The sequence below is a fragment of the Cajanus cajan genome, chromosome 5, assembly GCF_000230855.2.
Source record: "Cajanus cajan strain Asha chromosome 5, NIPB_CcT2T_4, whole genome shotgun sequence".
Classification (NCBI taxonomy): domain Eukaryota; kingdom Viridiplantae; phylum Streptophyta; class Magnoliopsida; order Fabales; family Fabaceae; genus Cajanus; species Cajanus cajan.
Window position 1 is genome coordinate 27383848 of NC_138521.1, and position 17594 is coordinate 27401441.

General features: G+C 29.1%; 1 protein-coding gene across 1 annotated transcript; it reads right to left on the minus strand.

Moving 5' to 3' along the window:
* Positions 1–367: 367 nt before the first annotated feature.
* Positions 368–1083, minus strand: LOC109819060 (protein SMALL AUXIN UP-REGULATED RNA 12). The gene has a single exon (XM_020384646.3). The coding sequence runs from the start codon at positions 1059–1061 to the stop codon at positions 603–605; it is 459 nt and encodes a 152-aa protein (XP_020240235.2). The 5' UTR covers positions 1062–1083; the 3' UTR covers positions 368–602.
* Between the last annotated feature and the right edge of the window lie 16511 nt (positions 1084–17594).

Sequence of the window (17594 nt, forward strand, 5' to 3'; positions counted from 1 at the left end):
ATATAAATGCATTTTACTTTACATGTGTTGTATCCCTATCCTAATATTTTAAAGTATTATCATATACACGGATCATATCATATTTAAAAATCCATAGTCCTATTCATATTTGAAAACAAGAAAGAACACTTGTTTTACGCATGATATATTTGAATTTCTAAACTAAACTCTTAAAGGAAACCACTGATCTTTCAATTTCCATCTATGAAGCAAGTAAAGAAAAAGTAAAGAGGGAGTTGTAATATAAAATTTGAAGGGGGTAATACCCCGATATGAATAATATAATAGCATTGAAATCTTGAGTCGTCGATTAAGAATACAAATGGCATGGGCAAGACAAGGAAAAATTCTTGGGCATGAACGTATATACAATTACAATACCAAAAGTGAAAAATGTTATTGGTTCCTTAGAATTGGCACTTGACAATTAAGGGGCTTTTATGTTGTTGCCTCTCCTCATGACGAGTGATGAAAATGCATGTCATATCCAAGTAGATAAGACAGACAAAAAAAATATATAGATAGATGATAACATTCATCTTACAAACTGATTCAGACTTTGTAAGATATTGAGTTAAGTCGAAACTTTCCATCTTAATATCTCATCTAATCATTGAGGTAAGAAGCTGAAAAACAACTTCATCACATGGGATAGTGAGACCCATGTCATGATTGAAGCCAAACTCCTCCTCAGCTCTATGGAGAAGAGTTTGAAACTGTGGATGAGCCAGCCACGAAATTGGGACAATATATCTTGTCCTGTTTTCACCAACATACACTGCAAAGTGCCCTTTTGGCACGTCTTCTGGAAGACCCTCTTCGTTGTAACCTTGTTTCTTCCCGAAGCTCGAGCACCTTCTAACAATTTGCTTGATAACTTCTGTTTGGGGTAGCTTATTGGATTTTCTAATGGCCATTGTGAAGAAGAACAACCAAGTGTTACTCTTGAGAAGCGAATTGAATTGAAGTGTGAGTGATTCGTGAGGCGGGGTGGAGAGGCATTTATCATTGAACATTGGTGAGTGAGGAGGAGGAACAGGGTCACGTGGATGTGGGGACATGTAGCAGACCACACCCAAATTGTTTCGTACATGTCTGCGAGAGTTGCAAGCATCAAAAGAAAAGATTCAGATTTTAAAAAAAAAAATAAAAAAAAATTGGATAACTAGAAATTTAAAAACTTATATTTATCAATGAGTAATTGAAAAATATTTATGAGGATAGGAAAAAGGATAGAATGAAATTATGAGGTATTGTTGTCATGGATAACAGAAGTCCACTCTAGACAACTCACTTCACCCAACCTATCGTATTATGTTAACCCAAAAGCTCACAGTGATTGAGATCTACGATGGATGACCTAATTGCAAGACAAATTAAATACTATATCTCGATAATGAATACTAATCACATAACATAATGCTTTCGATAATAAAGTAGATATTTTTGGAAGGACAGTTTTAGAATATCTACAAAACTATTAAGTTGATATAGTGAAAGGAGCTAGAGTAATATAGATAGTGATTTAAATTCGAATCTTAATATTGTCATTATAATTTCATTGAACAATAAAAAACCTTTCACAATCTTTCTTGATATATCCATATATAAGACACCATATATATATGTCATTAATGTTATTTATGTTTTTTTAGACTTTAAACGTCATTCTCTCAAAATACTTTCTAACATAGTGTTATAGGACATGTATAGGTCTAAAAGCGTTTAAGAAATTTTCTGCTAAAAAATATTCTTTATTTTTAATAAAAAAAAATGTCACAAAAGTCTTTCTAAATTATATCCAAACAATTTGCAACTACATTGACCTGTTACTAAAGGAAGGAAGAATCCATCATAGGAATAATCTCATTATTTGGTCAATAAAATATGCGATACCTTAGACCAATATGAATATAATATTATAATTTTTTAAAGTTGTTTCTAATTAAAATTAGATTTCATATCAATAAAATCTATGATAAAAGACAATATTTAATATTAGTATGTATCATCGAAATATAACTCTAATATTAATTAAGATATAAAAAGCAAAATATTCAAATTAAAGATCATTTATCCAAGTGGAATTTTATCCAATCTTTCTAAATGTCTCAAGTTTGAATTTTGTAAATAAAAGAATATAATCGAGAGAAGAGATTTCATTCGATCATGATCAACTAAATTTCTTGACAAAGAGATCTTGAGTTAAAAAAATTTTGAATATAAAAAAATACAGTTAAAAAAAAACACTTGTATCTATGACATAAATACAAAGTGGATATTTCACACCATGATTATATAAAAAATAAAAATAAAAATCTTGTTTGAAATAAATATTAATGTGCGTGAAATTTTGATGTCATTTGATATGTTGTTATAAAACAATGCAGGATACAAGTAGGGCAGACCTAATTAAAATCCAACTTGTTTAATTAGTTGAACAGATAACTCGAGTTCCAAGTCCAACATCACTGGACTTTCGTTAGCCTGTTGCTTCTATAATAAGCAACGTGGGCCACTTTCCTTCTTAGATTTAGATTCAATTCTTTACCACTTCCTTCTTATCACTCCTATTTTTTAACAAATCTCACAAATCTGTCTCACAAATCTCAAATGCAAATATTATTTTATTTTTTAACAAATCTCTTTTAAAAGTATAACTATAATAATAATAGTAATAATTATTATTATTAATAATATTATTATTATTCATCTTAGTGTTTGATTTTATAGAATCTATACTTCAATTCCTTATTTTGTAAAATGCTATAAAATTTCATTTACTTCAGTCATTTTTACTAAATTTTTTCATTGACGGAATGAGACATTATATCATTTTATAGAATTAAAATCAGAAGTAGGAAAAACAAATTGCAAAGTCAGGTATTTTAATTTGTAAACAATGGTTCCTATTTCAGAAATCAAACAAAATAAAGATTTGAGACATGTTTGATTCTCATTTAAAGTCTAGTAAGTTTTCAGAAAGTTATTTACAAAACGAGTATTTTAAAAATTAAAAACAGAAATAATTGAGAGATATTTTCTTATTTTCATCTTCTGTAATATCTCCCTGATCAATTTCACACTCTACTTTATACCTTACATTCCACATTCCACCAAATATTTGAGCTGCTTTGTTTAATTGCATTTTAAAAATTAAAACTAGTTTTTTAAATAGACATATCAAAGGCACTCTTACGTTTTTTTGGCATATCTTTTCTTTGACGTAATTGTTCTTAAAATAACCCAAAGGAATTTTCTTTTTTCTCCCAACAAAGTAGCTTCCAGTAATAAACTTGTACTTGGATTAACGTCATACCTAGTACGGTACATAGCATTAACAATTAAGAAATATGGGTTTTGTGGCTCTAATTTAACAAATAATTAATGCAATACTGGATCTCTATGTTTACAGTTGAACCCTATTTAACCTACATTAGTTAGTAGTAATAGTAACTCACTAACTCTAGTTTCATGTTGTTCCTGCAAATTCTATGAAAAAGGGTTTCATTATACATCTACTTCAACGACAAGAATAAGCAAATCTCCCTTTCAAAAGTTGAAGTGTCCCATGCATGAAGTACAATGCAATCCCACTTGTGCAAACACGATGGGAACTGGGAAAGATTGCAATCACCATAAATCCAATGGCCTAGACCGCAGAATGGAAGCAATATAGATAAAGGTGCTTTAATTATATGATCATTAACTAAATACAAATTATTGAAAGTAACACATGGGGATAGATCAAGAGATTTAAGTCTAGATCAGTAGATCTTTCATCTGTTATACATGTTTTCATTTGTTATATTAAACACTCACTAAATCTTCAATTCCAACTGTTACTATAAAAAAATATTAATAAAAGGAGGTTTAGAAACCCACGACAAGTAGCAAGATTATACTCAAAACTTGGAGCTTAAACTATATAAGAAATGCATTGTTTTTAATACATTATTATTAATTAAATTTACAAAGTTATAAGCGAATCTTTTTTGGTAGTATAGTATTTATAAGAAAAATTAATTAATATGAATAAAAATTCACATTATTTTATTAATATTAATAAACATTTATTGAGTAAATAATGTATCTACCGACTATTATCTAATCATAAAATATCATATAATAATTTTTTGACTCTTATAATAATTATATTAAAAGTTATATCAATAATATTTTTGATTAATTGATTGTATAAATTATCTCTCTTAATTAGTTTTATAATGACAATATACATAACAATTAAATTCATATTTATTTAAATAACAAAAAGAATATTTAATAAGTGTGTTAAAATATATTATTAGCATTCAGCCTTGTAAAATTTACAGCACGTAAGATATGATCATATACCTAATAATGGAACATCCAATTGTATTGTCCCTTTGGCTGCATTGGCAACTGCTATTTTGAGGCAAACAGGACAATGAGATTACAGATTCGTTGAGGATCATCAAAGTTGACACTCATCCACCCTCTCCCACCACAGTATCCCCACCCTAAGACTAGGGTCCCCTCTCTCTCCCTCCCAAATTAAAGAAGAATAATTGTTCATCCATGTATTTTTTTTTAATTTATTAAAAAAATTGATTTTTTAAAAAATATTATCCCCACAAGATCAAAAAAGTTTGATAGGCGCTTACAAAATTTTTATTTTTGATAGAGAATTCACGACAATTCATAACCGGACTTTCTTAATAAATTCATGTACTATACAAGTACATTATTGTTCTTGTACTAAGAGACACACCTTAATAATCACTTAATTATCACGATCTCAACTTCATCGAAGTATTCATGTTTCGTTCTATGTAGTCCGAGGTGGGGGATGCTTGCAAAAGACAATCCTTACAAGAAAAATGCAAATTATCGATGGATAATTTCTGACGGATACAAATCTATCAAAAAATTTCTATTTCTGACGAATTTTATTGATAGAAAAAAAATCGTAGGAAAAATTATATTGCCGACGGATAATTTTCGATGGATACAGATCTATCAGAAAATTTATATTTCTGATAGATTTTACTGATGGATAATTTTTGACAGATATAATTTTGTGGAAAAATTTATATTTTCAATGGATACAAATCTGTCGAAAAATTTATATTTTTGACGAATAATTTCCGACGGATATAAATCTGTCGAAAAATTTATATTTTCGATGGATATATCTGTAGATAATTTTTGAAAGATACAAATCTGTCAGAAAATTTATATTTTCGATGAAACATATTTCATAGAAAAAGTTATATTATCGAAAAAATATTTCCAACAAGTTTATATTTGTCGAAAATGTAAGAATTTTTTACAAAAATTTTTGACAGATGCTTAAGTCAAAATTTTCTAATGGAATGTTACTAACGGATAATGATTTGTCAAAAATTTGATCTGTCAAAAATGTGTAATATTCTATAAAAAATTGTATGAATTGGAAATGTTTAATATTCTGTTCGATAACAATAAAAATGATTAAAATTGACAATCATATATTAACAAAGATCAATAAAATTTTAAATATCTATATATATATATATATATATATATATATATATAGTCTAATAAATTATTATCTAAAAAAGACTATTAAATTATATATATATATATATATATATATATATATATATATATATATAGAGAGAGAGAGAGAGAGAGAGAGAGAGAAAGGAGGAATCAATTGACTCACAAAGTAACTCTTGATAAAGTTACTCCGCTCAATAACTCATGGTGTATGTTGAATTTCATCGATTTAACTGTTAAATTAAAAGTTATTAAATTTTATTGATAATTAATATAGAGAAAAATTGATTAGCTTTGGAATAAATTATTTGCTAACAATATAGTGAAAAAATTAATTATTTTAAATTATTTAACTAGAATCTTATTGACAATTTACTATATGATCTTGATATTTTTGTATAACTAATATATGATTTTAAATTTGATACAAAAATATGATGATATAATTAGATAAGATTTTAAATTAGTATTTTATTAATGGTTGATAATTAGAAAATAAAACAAGGATAAATACATTTTTTGAATTTTATATCTTAGATTTAAGATAAATAAATATATTAAGTTAATTAATAATTTATTTAAAATGGTAAATTTAATTCATAAATATGTAATAAATAACTATTTATAATTTTATAAATTATATTATCATTATAAATTATAAAAATAATATTTGAAAAAATATAAATTATTATTTAAACTTTTAAATTTATAATAAATAATTTAAAATGTATCATAATATTAATTTTAAATAGAAATAAGTAGATTGTTAATTATAAAAGTAAGTATATATATAAATAAAGATTAATTAAATATAATATAGTTATTATTATTGGTTAATATAATTAAATATAATATAATTATTATATATATTATAATATTTTTATAATAGTCCAAACACACTAGAATGAGATGGATCTAGAGATAGTACAAGTATGAGATTGTAAAGTTGTGGATAATTTAAAGGAATTAATTTGTACTACCTATACTAATAAGATGTATCTACTTTTCGGTAGCTTATTTCATTAGAACTTCACAGTTAAGCGTGTTTAACTTGAAATAATTTAGGGATGGGTGGCTTTCTTGGAAGTTTCCCAGAAAGTGTTCGAGTAAGGACAAAGTCCATTGAAAAGTGAAGTGTCGTGAAATGAAGCCCTTGAAAGGTTAAATATGAGGGGTGTTATGTTAATAAATTTATTATAATTAAACAGAAATTTTCATCGAAATCACATAAAGATTTTCAAACAATACCGATGGATATATCCGTAAAAAATTACCGACAGATAGTTTTTCAAAAATTATCAACAAATATATCTGTCGGTATATATATATATATATATATATATATATATATATATATATATACACACATGTATATGTATATATATATATATGTGTGTGTGTGTATTCACAGACACACAAGTGTTTTATGAGTGAATGGAAAATCTATTATCGATTGTTCAAGGTTATAAAGTGTTAGGAATGATTAGAGGGATCGTAGAACCTGAGTCACATTTCTACAAAATGCAAATTCTCTAGCGACATCGGAAAAAAGGTTGATGACCTCTTGGTGTAGGGCGAGAATAAGGTATCACTGAACACCATTTAACATTCATTTTACGAGAGTCCCTCACCTGGCATAAACCCTTTATAGGGATCTTGATATCTTGCACTAAGTGTGGGAGGAACCATGTTAGGTGCCAATGCGACAAAGAGGTCCTTAACCTTTTAGCGTTGAGTGGGAGCAATGTCTTGTTGGGTGTCATGCCCAAAATTTGTGAGTTGTGTAGAGCTTGATCTTGAAGAGGATTTCAAAAAACTTGTGATGAAAACTAGAGAACAAAAAGTGTGAGAAAGATGTTATAATTGTGTAATTAGAGAGATGTAATTAGAACTATAGCTTCTAAGAGACAATATATTGTTACATTTGAGATTGATATGTGATTCAAGATGTTTTATGTATGATATGGGAATCTTGTGCACAATATGTGAAATGTTGAAGTGTGATACAAGTAAGTCTAGGTAGTGGCTTGGCAGTGAGAAATCTAAAATGAGTTAGTCATTTTAGAAGTCAATACACAAAGGTTTGGTAGGTGAAAGTCTAAGCTTTCCTAACAACGTGATAAAGAGTATAATGTGATGGCACAAAGTGCATTTGTGTTTTGCATTTGAGGCTCATGCATTCATGCATATGTTTTTTGGAGGCATACTACAATTCTATATGGAAGGGTTTTTATATAGTCTTCTTCCTTGCCTAGGAGTATTATAGCATGGAACCTTTAACATTGAACGTGAGGTAACCATTGCCAATTGTGATATCCTGATTGATGGAATTCATTCTAGTGAAAGTGCACCATAAGTTAGGTGTCCATTGTGTGGTGACCTTTATTTTTGTCCACGTGCACTTAGATTGGTTCATACATGAGTGCCTTGTGTAAATTGAGAATGGTATCACTTGTATATAGAATTAAGAGCATAAGTTCTCACGAGTCATGTGTTTCTTGGGATGTGTATGAGCTTTAGGTGGAGTTATTGTTATGTGTGTTTAGGTGTTTAGGGTTTAGAGTTTCTATTAAGTCAAAAGATAATCTTTGATCTCTCAAGTTTTAGAGTTTTAATGTTAACAAACAAAACATTTTTATAAGATAAAATGTCTTTTAAAATGCTTATCAAACGAAGTGTAAGATACATATCATTTGTAGGATAATATGAATTAGACGCAGCATATAATGTGTCTCATTCATTAAATGTTAATTATTTATTGAAACTAATGACAAAATTTATTTTTAATGTCTTATTCCTTAACAGATCGAACTAGAAAATCATTTGAGAACTCATAAATCTATTAAAGAGAACATGATCATGCTTTTCGTCGGGAGCAAGGAAGAAGATCCCTAAAAGCAATTAAAGTCACTACTATTGTTGCTGCACTATCCTGACATTGCTTCTACAAACTCTGCTTGGTATGGAAAGATGATAAATAACTTCCTTGATCAAATAAGAGGTACTATTTGGTGAAATACATTTAATGTTTGCATTAAATGAGTCAATAGTTACCTCCAATCTCAAGAAAGACATTGAAGAAAGACGAAGCAACTTTATGAGTTGGACTCAAAGTGTTGCAACAATTATCTTCTCCAAGCTACTATATAAAGAAGATTTGAAGCTCAAGAAAGACAAAGAACATAATGAAAGAACACAACAATAGATACAATTGTATAGTAACGTATACTTTTTGTAAATTATACTTGTGTTTAATCCTCATTTTTTCTTGCAAAAACTTATTATTATATATTAGTTGTATAACATCTAAGTGAGACGAACATAACATCCCAGTAACCTTCTTAACCATTATCATAAGGTCAAGTTTGAAGAGGCCTATCTATAAAATAATACTTGTTTGGGCCTAGAGAGACTTAGTTGAAAAGAATACTTGGTTGTTAAGCTTGGAGAGGCTTGTTGTTAAGAGAATACTTGGGTGGTTGCTTAAAGAGACAAGTCAAAGAATACTTAGGGTTGAGCCAAAAGTGACATATTGAAAGAATATTTGTATCTTTGTTGAAAAATAGTGGAACTAAATCTGATTGGGTTGAGAACTTGACATAATCTCAGTGGTTAAGATAAACTAGTATAAAAATACCCAGTGTTTCATTTGACTTCACTTTGTACTCCATCTGACTAGTGTTATTACTTCACTAAGTAAAAAAATACGAGTTTTTGATACACACTATTCAACCCCATTTCTAATGTTTATCTTTTCTCCATGATTTCTTAACATCAAAATATTTAAATTCTTTCTTAACTTCAACCATTATAATCCTTAGTCATTTTTGGTCTTAATTTTTGAAATATCTTTCCAAAAAAACCATTTTACTTGGTTTTCATATTGTCAATTCCTTAACCAGATAGGAAAAACCTTTTAGGAGGTTTCTTAAATCTTGGGTAAAATATTGAAAGCCTATGTTTGAAAAGCTTAATGAAATGTCCTTTATTATTACAACATTTGAGAAAATTTTCTAAGTGACTCCAACACTTTTCTTCATCATAACCTCATAAATGACCTCCACCCAAGGTTATGTTTAACAAACATGTAGAACATGTTTGATTTTATATATAAAAAATATATTTTCAAAATCAAACTGTTCAATATAAGGACAACTTTTTCTTAATTAGTTCAATAAAATAAAGAAGTATAGGGAAGAGAAAATGCAAAATTGTAATGAATTTACGTTGAATCAATGATTTTTTAATTTATAACTTAACTTCACTTCCTAGGTGTTAAAAAAAGGAGAAAGCTTGCAATATGTGACATGGATAGGACATATACACAATGTGGCTCTAGAATTCATTTTTTTTATTCTAGCCTTAACAATTTTGGGCTCACGCAAAAGGGTGAAATAATCTAACAAGATAATGGACAAGTATGATAGTCATGACTAAATGCAAGGAAAAACTTTGGTAAAGTTCAAGATTAACTGAGTAAAATGGTATTAACTCTACTTCAAATAGTACCAAAATCAACATAAGGTGTGACATGGTTAGTAGATGACTTTGTCCATTAAACATGTGATCAGGGGTTTGATCTCTAGTCAGTATATATGGAGAAATATTTGTTGAGAGATGTCGACTCCTTAAATAGATTCCAATATCCCAGAGGATTAGTTTGCATAATTTCTCATTCGCGTCTCACTATCGAATATCTTTTTTTTTTTTTATTACTAATCAAATATATTCTTGTATTATAAATTTGAATTATTAATTTAGAGAATGAAGTTCTCATTCTTCTAACTTTCTTAATAAAAAATTCTTAACATTTTTTTGATAAGTGTATTTCTTATTGTTTTGACTGTAAGTTTGCTAGCATCGTTAAGGTCACCACGTCTAAGATATTGTTTATTTTGGCACTCATTGGGCCATCATGATTTTTTTTCCCTTAAAAGGCATCTTGGTTGGTTAAGGAAGATATATGTTTATAAACTACCTTTTGTCTCGATTCCTAACTGATGTGAGACTTTTAGGCATACTTACAAGACCCTTAGTCGAGGCTAAGAGGCAAAAGTGGCTTGCACCAAAATGTTTCGACTGTAAGTCTGTTAACATTGTTAGGGTCACCATGTTTGATGCCATTGTCACTAGGAGGAGGGCCCATGTCATTCTTGTCCCTTAGCCTCAATTAGGGGGCTTGTTTTAGTATGTTGAAGTGTTTTTTAAAAGACAAAACCATGATGACCCAACGAGTACCAAAGCAGACAATACTTTAGACATGGTAACTTTAACGATGTTAATGAACTTATGGTTGGAACACTTATGATTATAATTCATATTTATTTATTATTATTATTAATTTAATATAATTTATAAATTTAAAATATATATTTATTATAAATTATATAAAATAAATATTTATGTTGTGCAATTCATAACCTAAAATACTAATTATTAAAACTACATAAAAAAATGTTTACAAACATAAATAGATGTCGGTTCTTTATTATTTTTTCCAGGTAAAGATTGCAAATATTATTTATAAAGACAATTATACTCGAACTAAATTTCGTAACACTATATGTTTTATGTGTTTAATTTAATTATATGTGATATATGATTTAATTGTTAAATTTTTGTTGTTACTATTGTTTTAGAGCTCTTGGGGTCAAAAGACCCTTAAGAGTTAAGTTGTCTCTGAGATAATCTCAAACATAATTAATTTGATTCAACATAAATAAGGATATATAAGATTTTCTTTAGACATGAACCTCATAAGTTCATGCTTTAAGAAAGACTAGAGAGAAGCTATAGAGAAGGTTTCTAGGGCTAGAAGCTTTCTTCTTCCACTTTTTCTACTAAAATCCTTTCTTTATCCTTCCTTACAACTAATCCAATGTGACTAAGTTGGAGGTTCAAGCTCCCAGAGTAGGAATTTCAAAGTCAAAACCGTGCGGAATTAATCTCTTCTCCTTCACCTCATCTTATCTGGATTGTTTGGAGGTAAGGGACGTTTGTACATTGAATTATTGTTGATGAATACTTACTATTTTTTTTGCTTGGGTTTGTCATTTCATGGTTGAATTGGTGAAAATTAGGGATTTTGAAATGTTATAGAGAAGTGTTGTTGAATGGTGTTCTTGAGTGACTTACCTGAATTTGAATATTTTTGGTTGTAGGTGTTGTTGTGAGTTATTTTTTTGGTGTTGCTTATGATGTATGTATGCTATTTGGTTTGCATGCTCTTGGGATCAGTTTGATTTGTAGGTTTGAGCCATTTGATGATTTTTTTATGTGTAGAGATCATCATCGCACCGAACGCCCCTTCATGACACTGGATATGGCTCAGGTTAGGGACTTTATGCCCTAATCACGTCGGGCACGAGATTGGTAGTGCCAGCATGGGTCAGTGAGGAGCTCTCTGACTTGGTCATACAAGGCTTGGTAATGAGAGGCATTGAGCATGATCAAGTGTATGGCTCTTTGCTTGAATGATGTCAGACACAAGTTGAGTGCTTTTGGATGTGAGTTAGGTAGAGGTTCTCTACTTCATCCTTACTGGGTGCAAGCAAATTAGCGTCAAGCATGGGCAAGATAGAAATATTTATGTCTTAGTAGAGTTGGGTGCACAAAGAATGGCATCAAGCGTGGTTTGTTTGATGAAATTTGGTGAAGTCTTGAAGATCATATTAAGTGTAATGCTTTCTTACTTACCATATGATGTTGTATAATTATGATTCATTATTCTTTGATTTAGGCTAATGTATAGTGAGGTGTTGAGTTGATAATTGATTGGATTTGATTAAGGTTTCAAGACGTGTGGTGTTGTGATACATGTCTCTATTGAGATACATAAAACTAAAGGAGAGAAAGGTTATTTTCCAAAGTTTTCATATCCCATTGTATGGATATTAGTTGTAGTGCTCAAAGAGACCAAAGTTGAAAATCCTTTAGTGAGTGAGATGACTCCTGAATGGGAAGATATTTTAAATGTGTCTCATATAGAATTTATGTGGAATTGTAAAGGGGTTAAGTCGAGCCATATGTGTATAAAGTAAAAAAATTGAGTAAAGTATGAAGTCAATGGTTAAAATCCTTAACCGATTACTAAAGAGATGCGTAGTACTTGGAGGATAGTCGGTGAACTAATCTGTTGAGTTTGAAGCCCCTCTTGAAGATCTTTATGAAGATTAAAGAAGAAATTTTAGTTTTGATGTAGCTAGATTTAGCTTTGATTTAGTTTGCTTCATTTTGTATTTTATGGCCTATGTGAAAAGGATATTGTATTGATTGTTAATCAGACTTAGGCATGAATGTGTTTGCTTATCATGATTGATTAATTGTTAAGAATTCATCTTGTTTTAGTAAACATAAAACTCAATGTTTCTCATTTCATGTGGAAACATAATGTAAAAGATTACAAAGTGTTTTGACATAAAATGGAACTTGGTTCATTAAAAAGAATTCAAGATTAAGTCAGGTAATAGATTACCATTTGAGGTAATAGATTACTGAAGCTTAGTTTTGAAGTGGAATTCAAAGTCCTCTTTGTGATAATAGATTACCAATTGAAGTAACAGATTACCATGGTAACTTTTGAGTGAAAACAAGTGAAACATGTTGTAAAAGCATTGGGTTAATTGATTACCTCTGCTTAAAACTAAGTTTTATGGTTCCTGGAACACATGTTAATCGATTACTAGGATCAGTAATCGATTACCATAGTGCTTGTTTTCAATCTGATTTCAGTTTCATTAAAAACTAGTAATAGATTACATGCTATAGTAATAGATTACTACTGTTACAAGCTTTTAGTGCTAAAATCTTGTTTGCTCTATAATTCTAACTCTTTTCATAAACTTAAAAAAAAGGATGACATATATGATTAGAGAGATGAAAGAAAGGAAAAATAAAAACATTTTCTAATCTGAAAAACATTTTGAGTGAAGATTAAATCAAATTTTTCATAACAATCTCAAGAATAAGTTTGAAAAGCAAGAAAGATGTCTTTTTGAAAAAGAAATTCAAGAACTTTAAAGATTATTATGCTAATCTCTATGGAAGATCACTCTACACATCAGGTGTATAAATTCTGATCTTTAAACTATTTTTTTTACTATTGGATATGTGACTCTTTAAGATAGGGTGTTGCAAGAAAGAATTAAGAGAAATCTTGTGATAGGTTTTTCTCAAGTGGATTCTTAAGGTGCAATAATTCTGTGTTTGTGTAATCTTGTGGGATCAAGATTATGTGATTTAGATTCTAATTATAATATTGCTTTTACACGGTGTTTGTAAAGGTTATTATAGTGGAATGACCGGATTTAGCAGGGAGCTAAGTCTGAAACTAGATGTAGGCCTTTATATGGTTGAACCAGTATAAATCACTGTGCAAATTCTCTGTTTACTTTCATAAATTGTTATAATTCATGTTGAATTGATAAAAATGAATTTCAAGAAGTGAAAGAAACATTTTCTTGAATATTATCAGTTGCTGATTTGAAAATTCTGTGTATGTTATATGCAATTTGGTAATAAAGAAAGAAGGTAATTAGTAAAATCAATTTGGATTACAAGAATTTGTTCCGCTGTGTATTAAATATGATAAATTGTATTCTTGATTGAATTAGTAATCTGAATGTGATTTACTACAATTAGTCTAAGAAAGAAAGAAATTAAAAAGAGAGTTTAAAAGACCATTAGAAGTCGTCTAAGCGAAGAATCTATTCAACCCCCCTTCTAGATTCATGTTTTACCCGAGACCAACATAATCCCATAGGAGGCTTAGTATATGCATGCTAAGGTTGTGGTAGGATTACACGCAAGTTGTTCTACCCTAACATTAGTACTAAACTTTCATAGTTTAAGTGAAAAAACCTTAAAAATCAATCTAACCTTCGTGTTAGCCATTGTTTCTAGTTTCATAACTAGCCGTTGTTTCTGGTTTTATACCAATCATTGTAATTTAATAAGGTCAAGTCACTTAGACTACTCACCATTGTTATAGATCTCCATTATATGTTCTGCATGACGATACATTTGTTGTTAATTTGTTTAGTAATTATTAATTGGTGATTTCATAATTGCTCTATTGTTAGCTATTGTTCAGTTGTGTTTGAAGTTGTGAAGGTGTTAAGATGTGTTTCATAACTAGCCGTTGTTTCTGGTTTTATACCAATAATTGTAATTCAATAGGGTCAAGTCACTTAGACTACTCACCATTGTTATAGATCTCCATTATATGTTCTGCATGACGATACATTTGTTGTTAAGTTGTTTAGTAATTATTAATTGGTGATTTCATAATAGCTCTATTGTTAGCTATTCTTTAGTTGTGTTTGAAGTTGTGAAGGTGTTAAGATGTTCTTGAAATTTGTTTATCATCTATACATAGTTTCTTATATGATGATATGTTGTTTGTTAATTTTGTTTTCTTTAAATCATTGGTGAATGATTTCAATTGATGCTTTACTTGAGTTAACTATTGTTGAACTATTATGTTAATTCTTTCACAAGCTTACCCTTTCTTTTTATTGTTGGAATTGTAATGATTATATTTGATATGAGAGCAAAACAAAATTAGCATGATAGCTTGGTTAGTTGGTGGAGGGTCATGTTGGTGATGGTCCAGTTTTGGTGATGCTACTCCAATGTAGCATGGTTGTTGTATAGATGTTTGACCAATGATTAGGGATTATTTTGTATACAATGGTGTAGTTTATGTAGATTGTATATATATGCAAGATATATATATATATATATATATATATATATATATATATATATATATATGAACCCATAAGGATATTTAAGTTTTTAGTCATATATGTAGGAACTTTTGCATGATAACTCTAGGATAGTTGAATACAATTTAGTATTTTTGTTGTATAATAAAAGTGTTATATTAAGTATAGTTATCTATCGGATCATTACAAATAATAGTTATTATGAACGACAAAATTTTTTGAAATAATTAATATAACTATATATTCAAAATTTGAATACTATTCACCCATATTAATTGATTCATATACTTTTATGCAAAAGGTGCTTTATATAACAGGAAAGATAAAAAAAAGTTATTTATTTATTTATTTTTGTTAAACAAAGAAGAAATAATCAAGCATTTTGTGTATAATGTTTTCTTATTTAACCATTTTATATTAAATCATGCACTGATCAAACTCAACCTAACTTAAGTCCAAATGAGTGCTTTAATTCATTTTATATGTGAACTAAATTTTGTTCAATTTTATCCAATTCTAGTCCAGATAAGCCGGATTGACTCGTTAGTTTAGTTTGGGCTAACCTTAATGACTCTTGTCTCAGCTACATACATCATGTGGTGTTAATAAAAGACTAAACATATATCAAACTAGTGCATAATTACATATTCAACCTTCACAAGTCAAGGACCACCAATCACTAGTACAAAAATCACTTTTAAAATCGGGGTTTTAAAATCGGCTCTTAAGCAGCCGATGTTAAAAGTGACGCGGTGACAATTTTGTAAATAATGACATTACTTTTTAAATCGGCTACCTTTTAACCGATTTTAAAAGGTCTCTGATGCAACTTTTAATATCGGTTCTTAAAGAGCCAATGTTAAAAGTAGCTTTTAAAATTGGTTCGTAAGTAGCCGATTTTAAAAGTGTTACTTTTAAAATTGGCTACTTAAGAGCCGATTTTAAAAATGCTACTTTTAAAATCAGCTACATAAGAACCGATTTTAAAAGTGCTACTTTTAAAATTGACTACTTAAGAATCGATTTTAAAAACTACTTTTAACATCGGCTCCTTAAGAACCAATTTTAAAAGTGTTACTTTTAAAATCGACTACTTAAGAGCCGATTTTAAAAGCTACTTTTAAAATCGTGTCATTAAGAATCGATTTTAAAAGTGCTACTTTTAAAATCGGTTCTTAAATAACCGATTTTAAAAATGTCAACGCCTATATTTATTCTCTTTCCCTCCATTCTCTTTGATTTTTTACTCTATTCTCTTTAATCTTTTCCTCCATTTCTTTCTTTACTCTCTCTCGCACTCACATCTATCAAGGTAATATTCTAATTTTTTCCGCATTTGGTAAATTTTGAATCTGGAATGGCCCGTACTGCAATTAGAACGACCTGTTCTGGTTGCAGTACGGGTCGTACTTCAATTAGAACGGCATGTTCTGTGACACCCTCTACCCCATTATTAATATACAACAAATGTAACAATAAAATATTTTTTTTCTTCTTTTTGGGTAAATAAAATCTTTCATAGTTGACAAATATTTCAAATATAACAAGGTAGAAGATTCACATTCGTAACTCATAAATCATAACTCCAGTGTAAAAATTATAAAAGAAAAGAAGTTAAGATTTTCAATACAATTTAGTGTAAAACAAGAAATCATATATATACAAATAATAATAAAGGAAATATAAATTAACTCCAGTAAAGGTGGCAGTGCCTCCTGGTTAGGAATTAATTTATACTCCCAAATCATATAATAAAAATATAACAAAATGTACATCTTGGTCTTTTATCAAGAACGTTCAAATTACAATTCTTAACATATATTTTCCTTGAATTATACATGTTATCTATGTTATCTCTTCGTTAGAAATTACAAAAGAAGAGAAACTAAAGTTATAAAAACAATAACATATTAAACTAAAATAACTATGCCCCGATGTCACATCCTATCAGAGCATGCCCAATTGAAGCCTTAAGCCTCATCACCAACATCCCCATGATGCTGATTATCTGCAACATAATTTAAAACATATACAAAAACAACAAGGGAGTGAGAAACATCTCACTCAGTTTCAGGTGCAGAAATAAAGGTTAAATAGCCCACACACACACACAACAAATATAAGTCACATGTAAATAACATACATAAATAATCAAATATCACATATATATTCATTTATCATGCTATGATGTCATGGACTCAACTCATAAATGCATGCATGTGGCGCCATACGGAAGATTCACAATTCATCGTTGGTGACCCTAAGGTACACCTGGTTACATCACTGGTGACCCTAAGGTACACCTTGTTAGCATGTTACATCGTGGGTGACCCTAAGGTACAC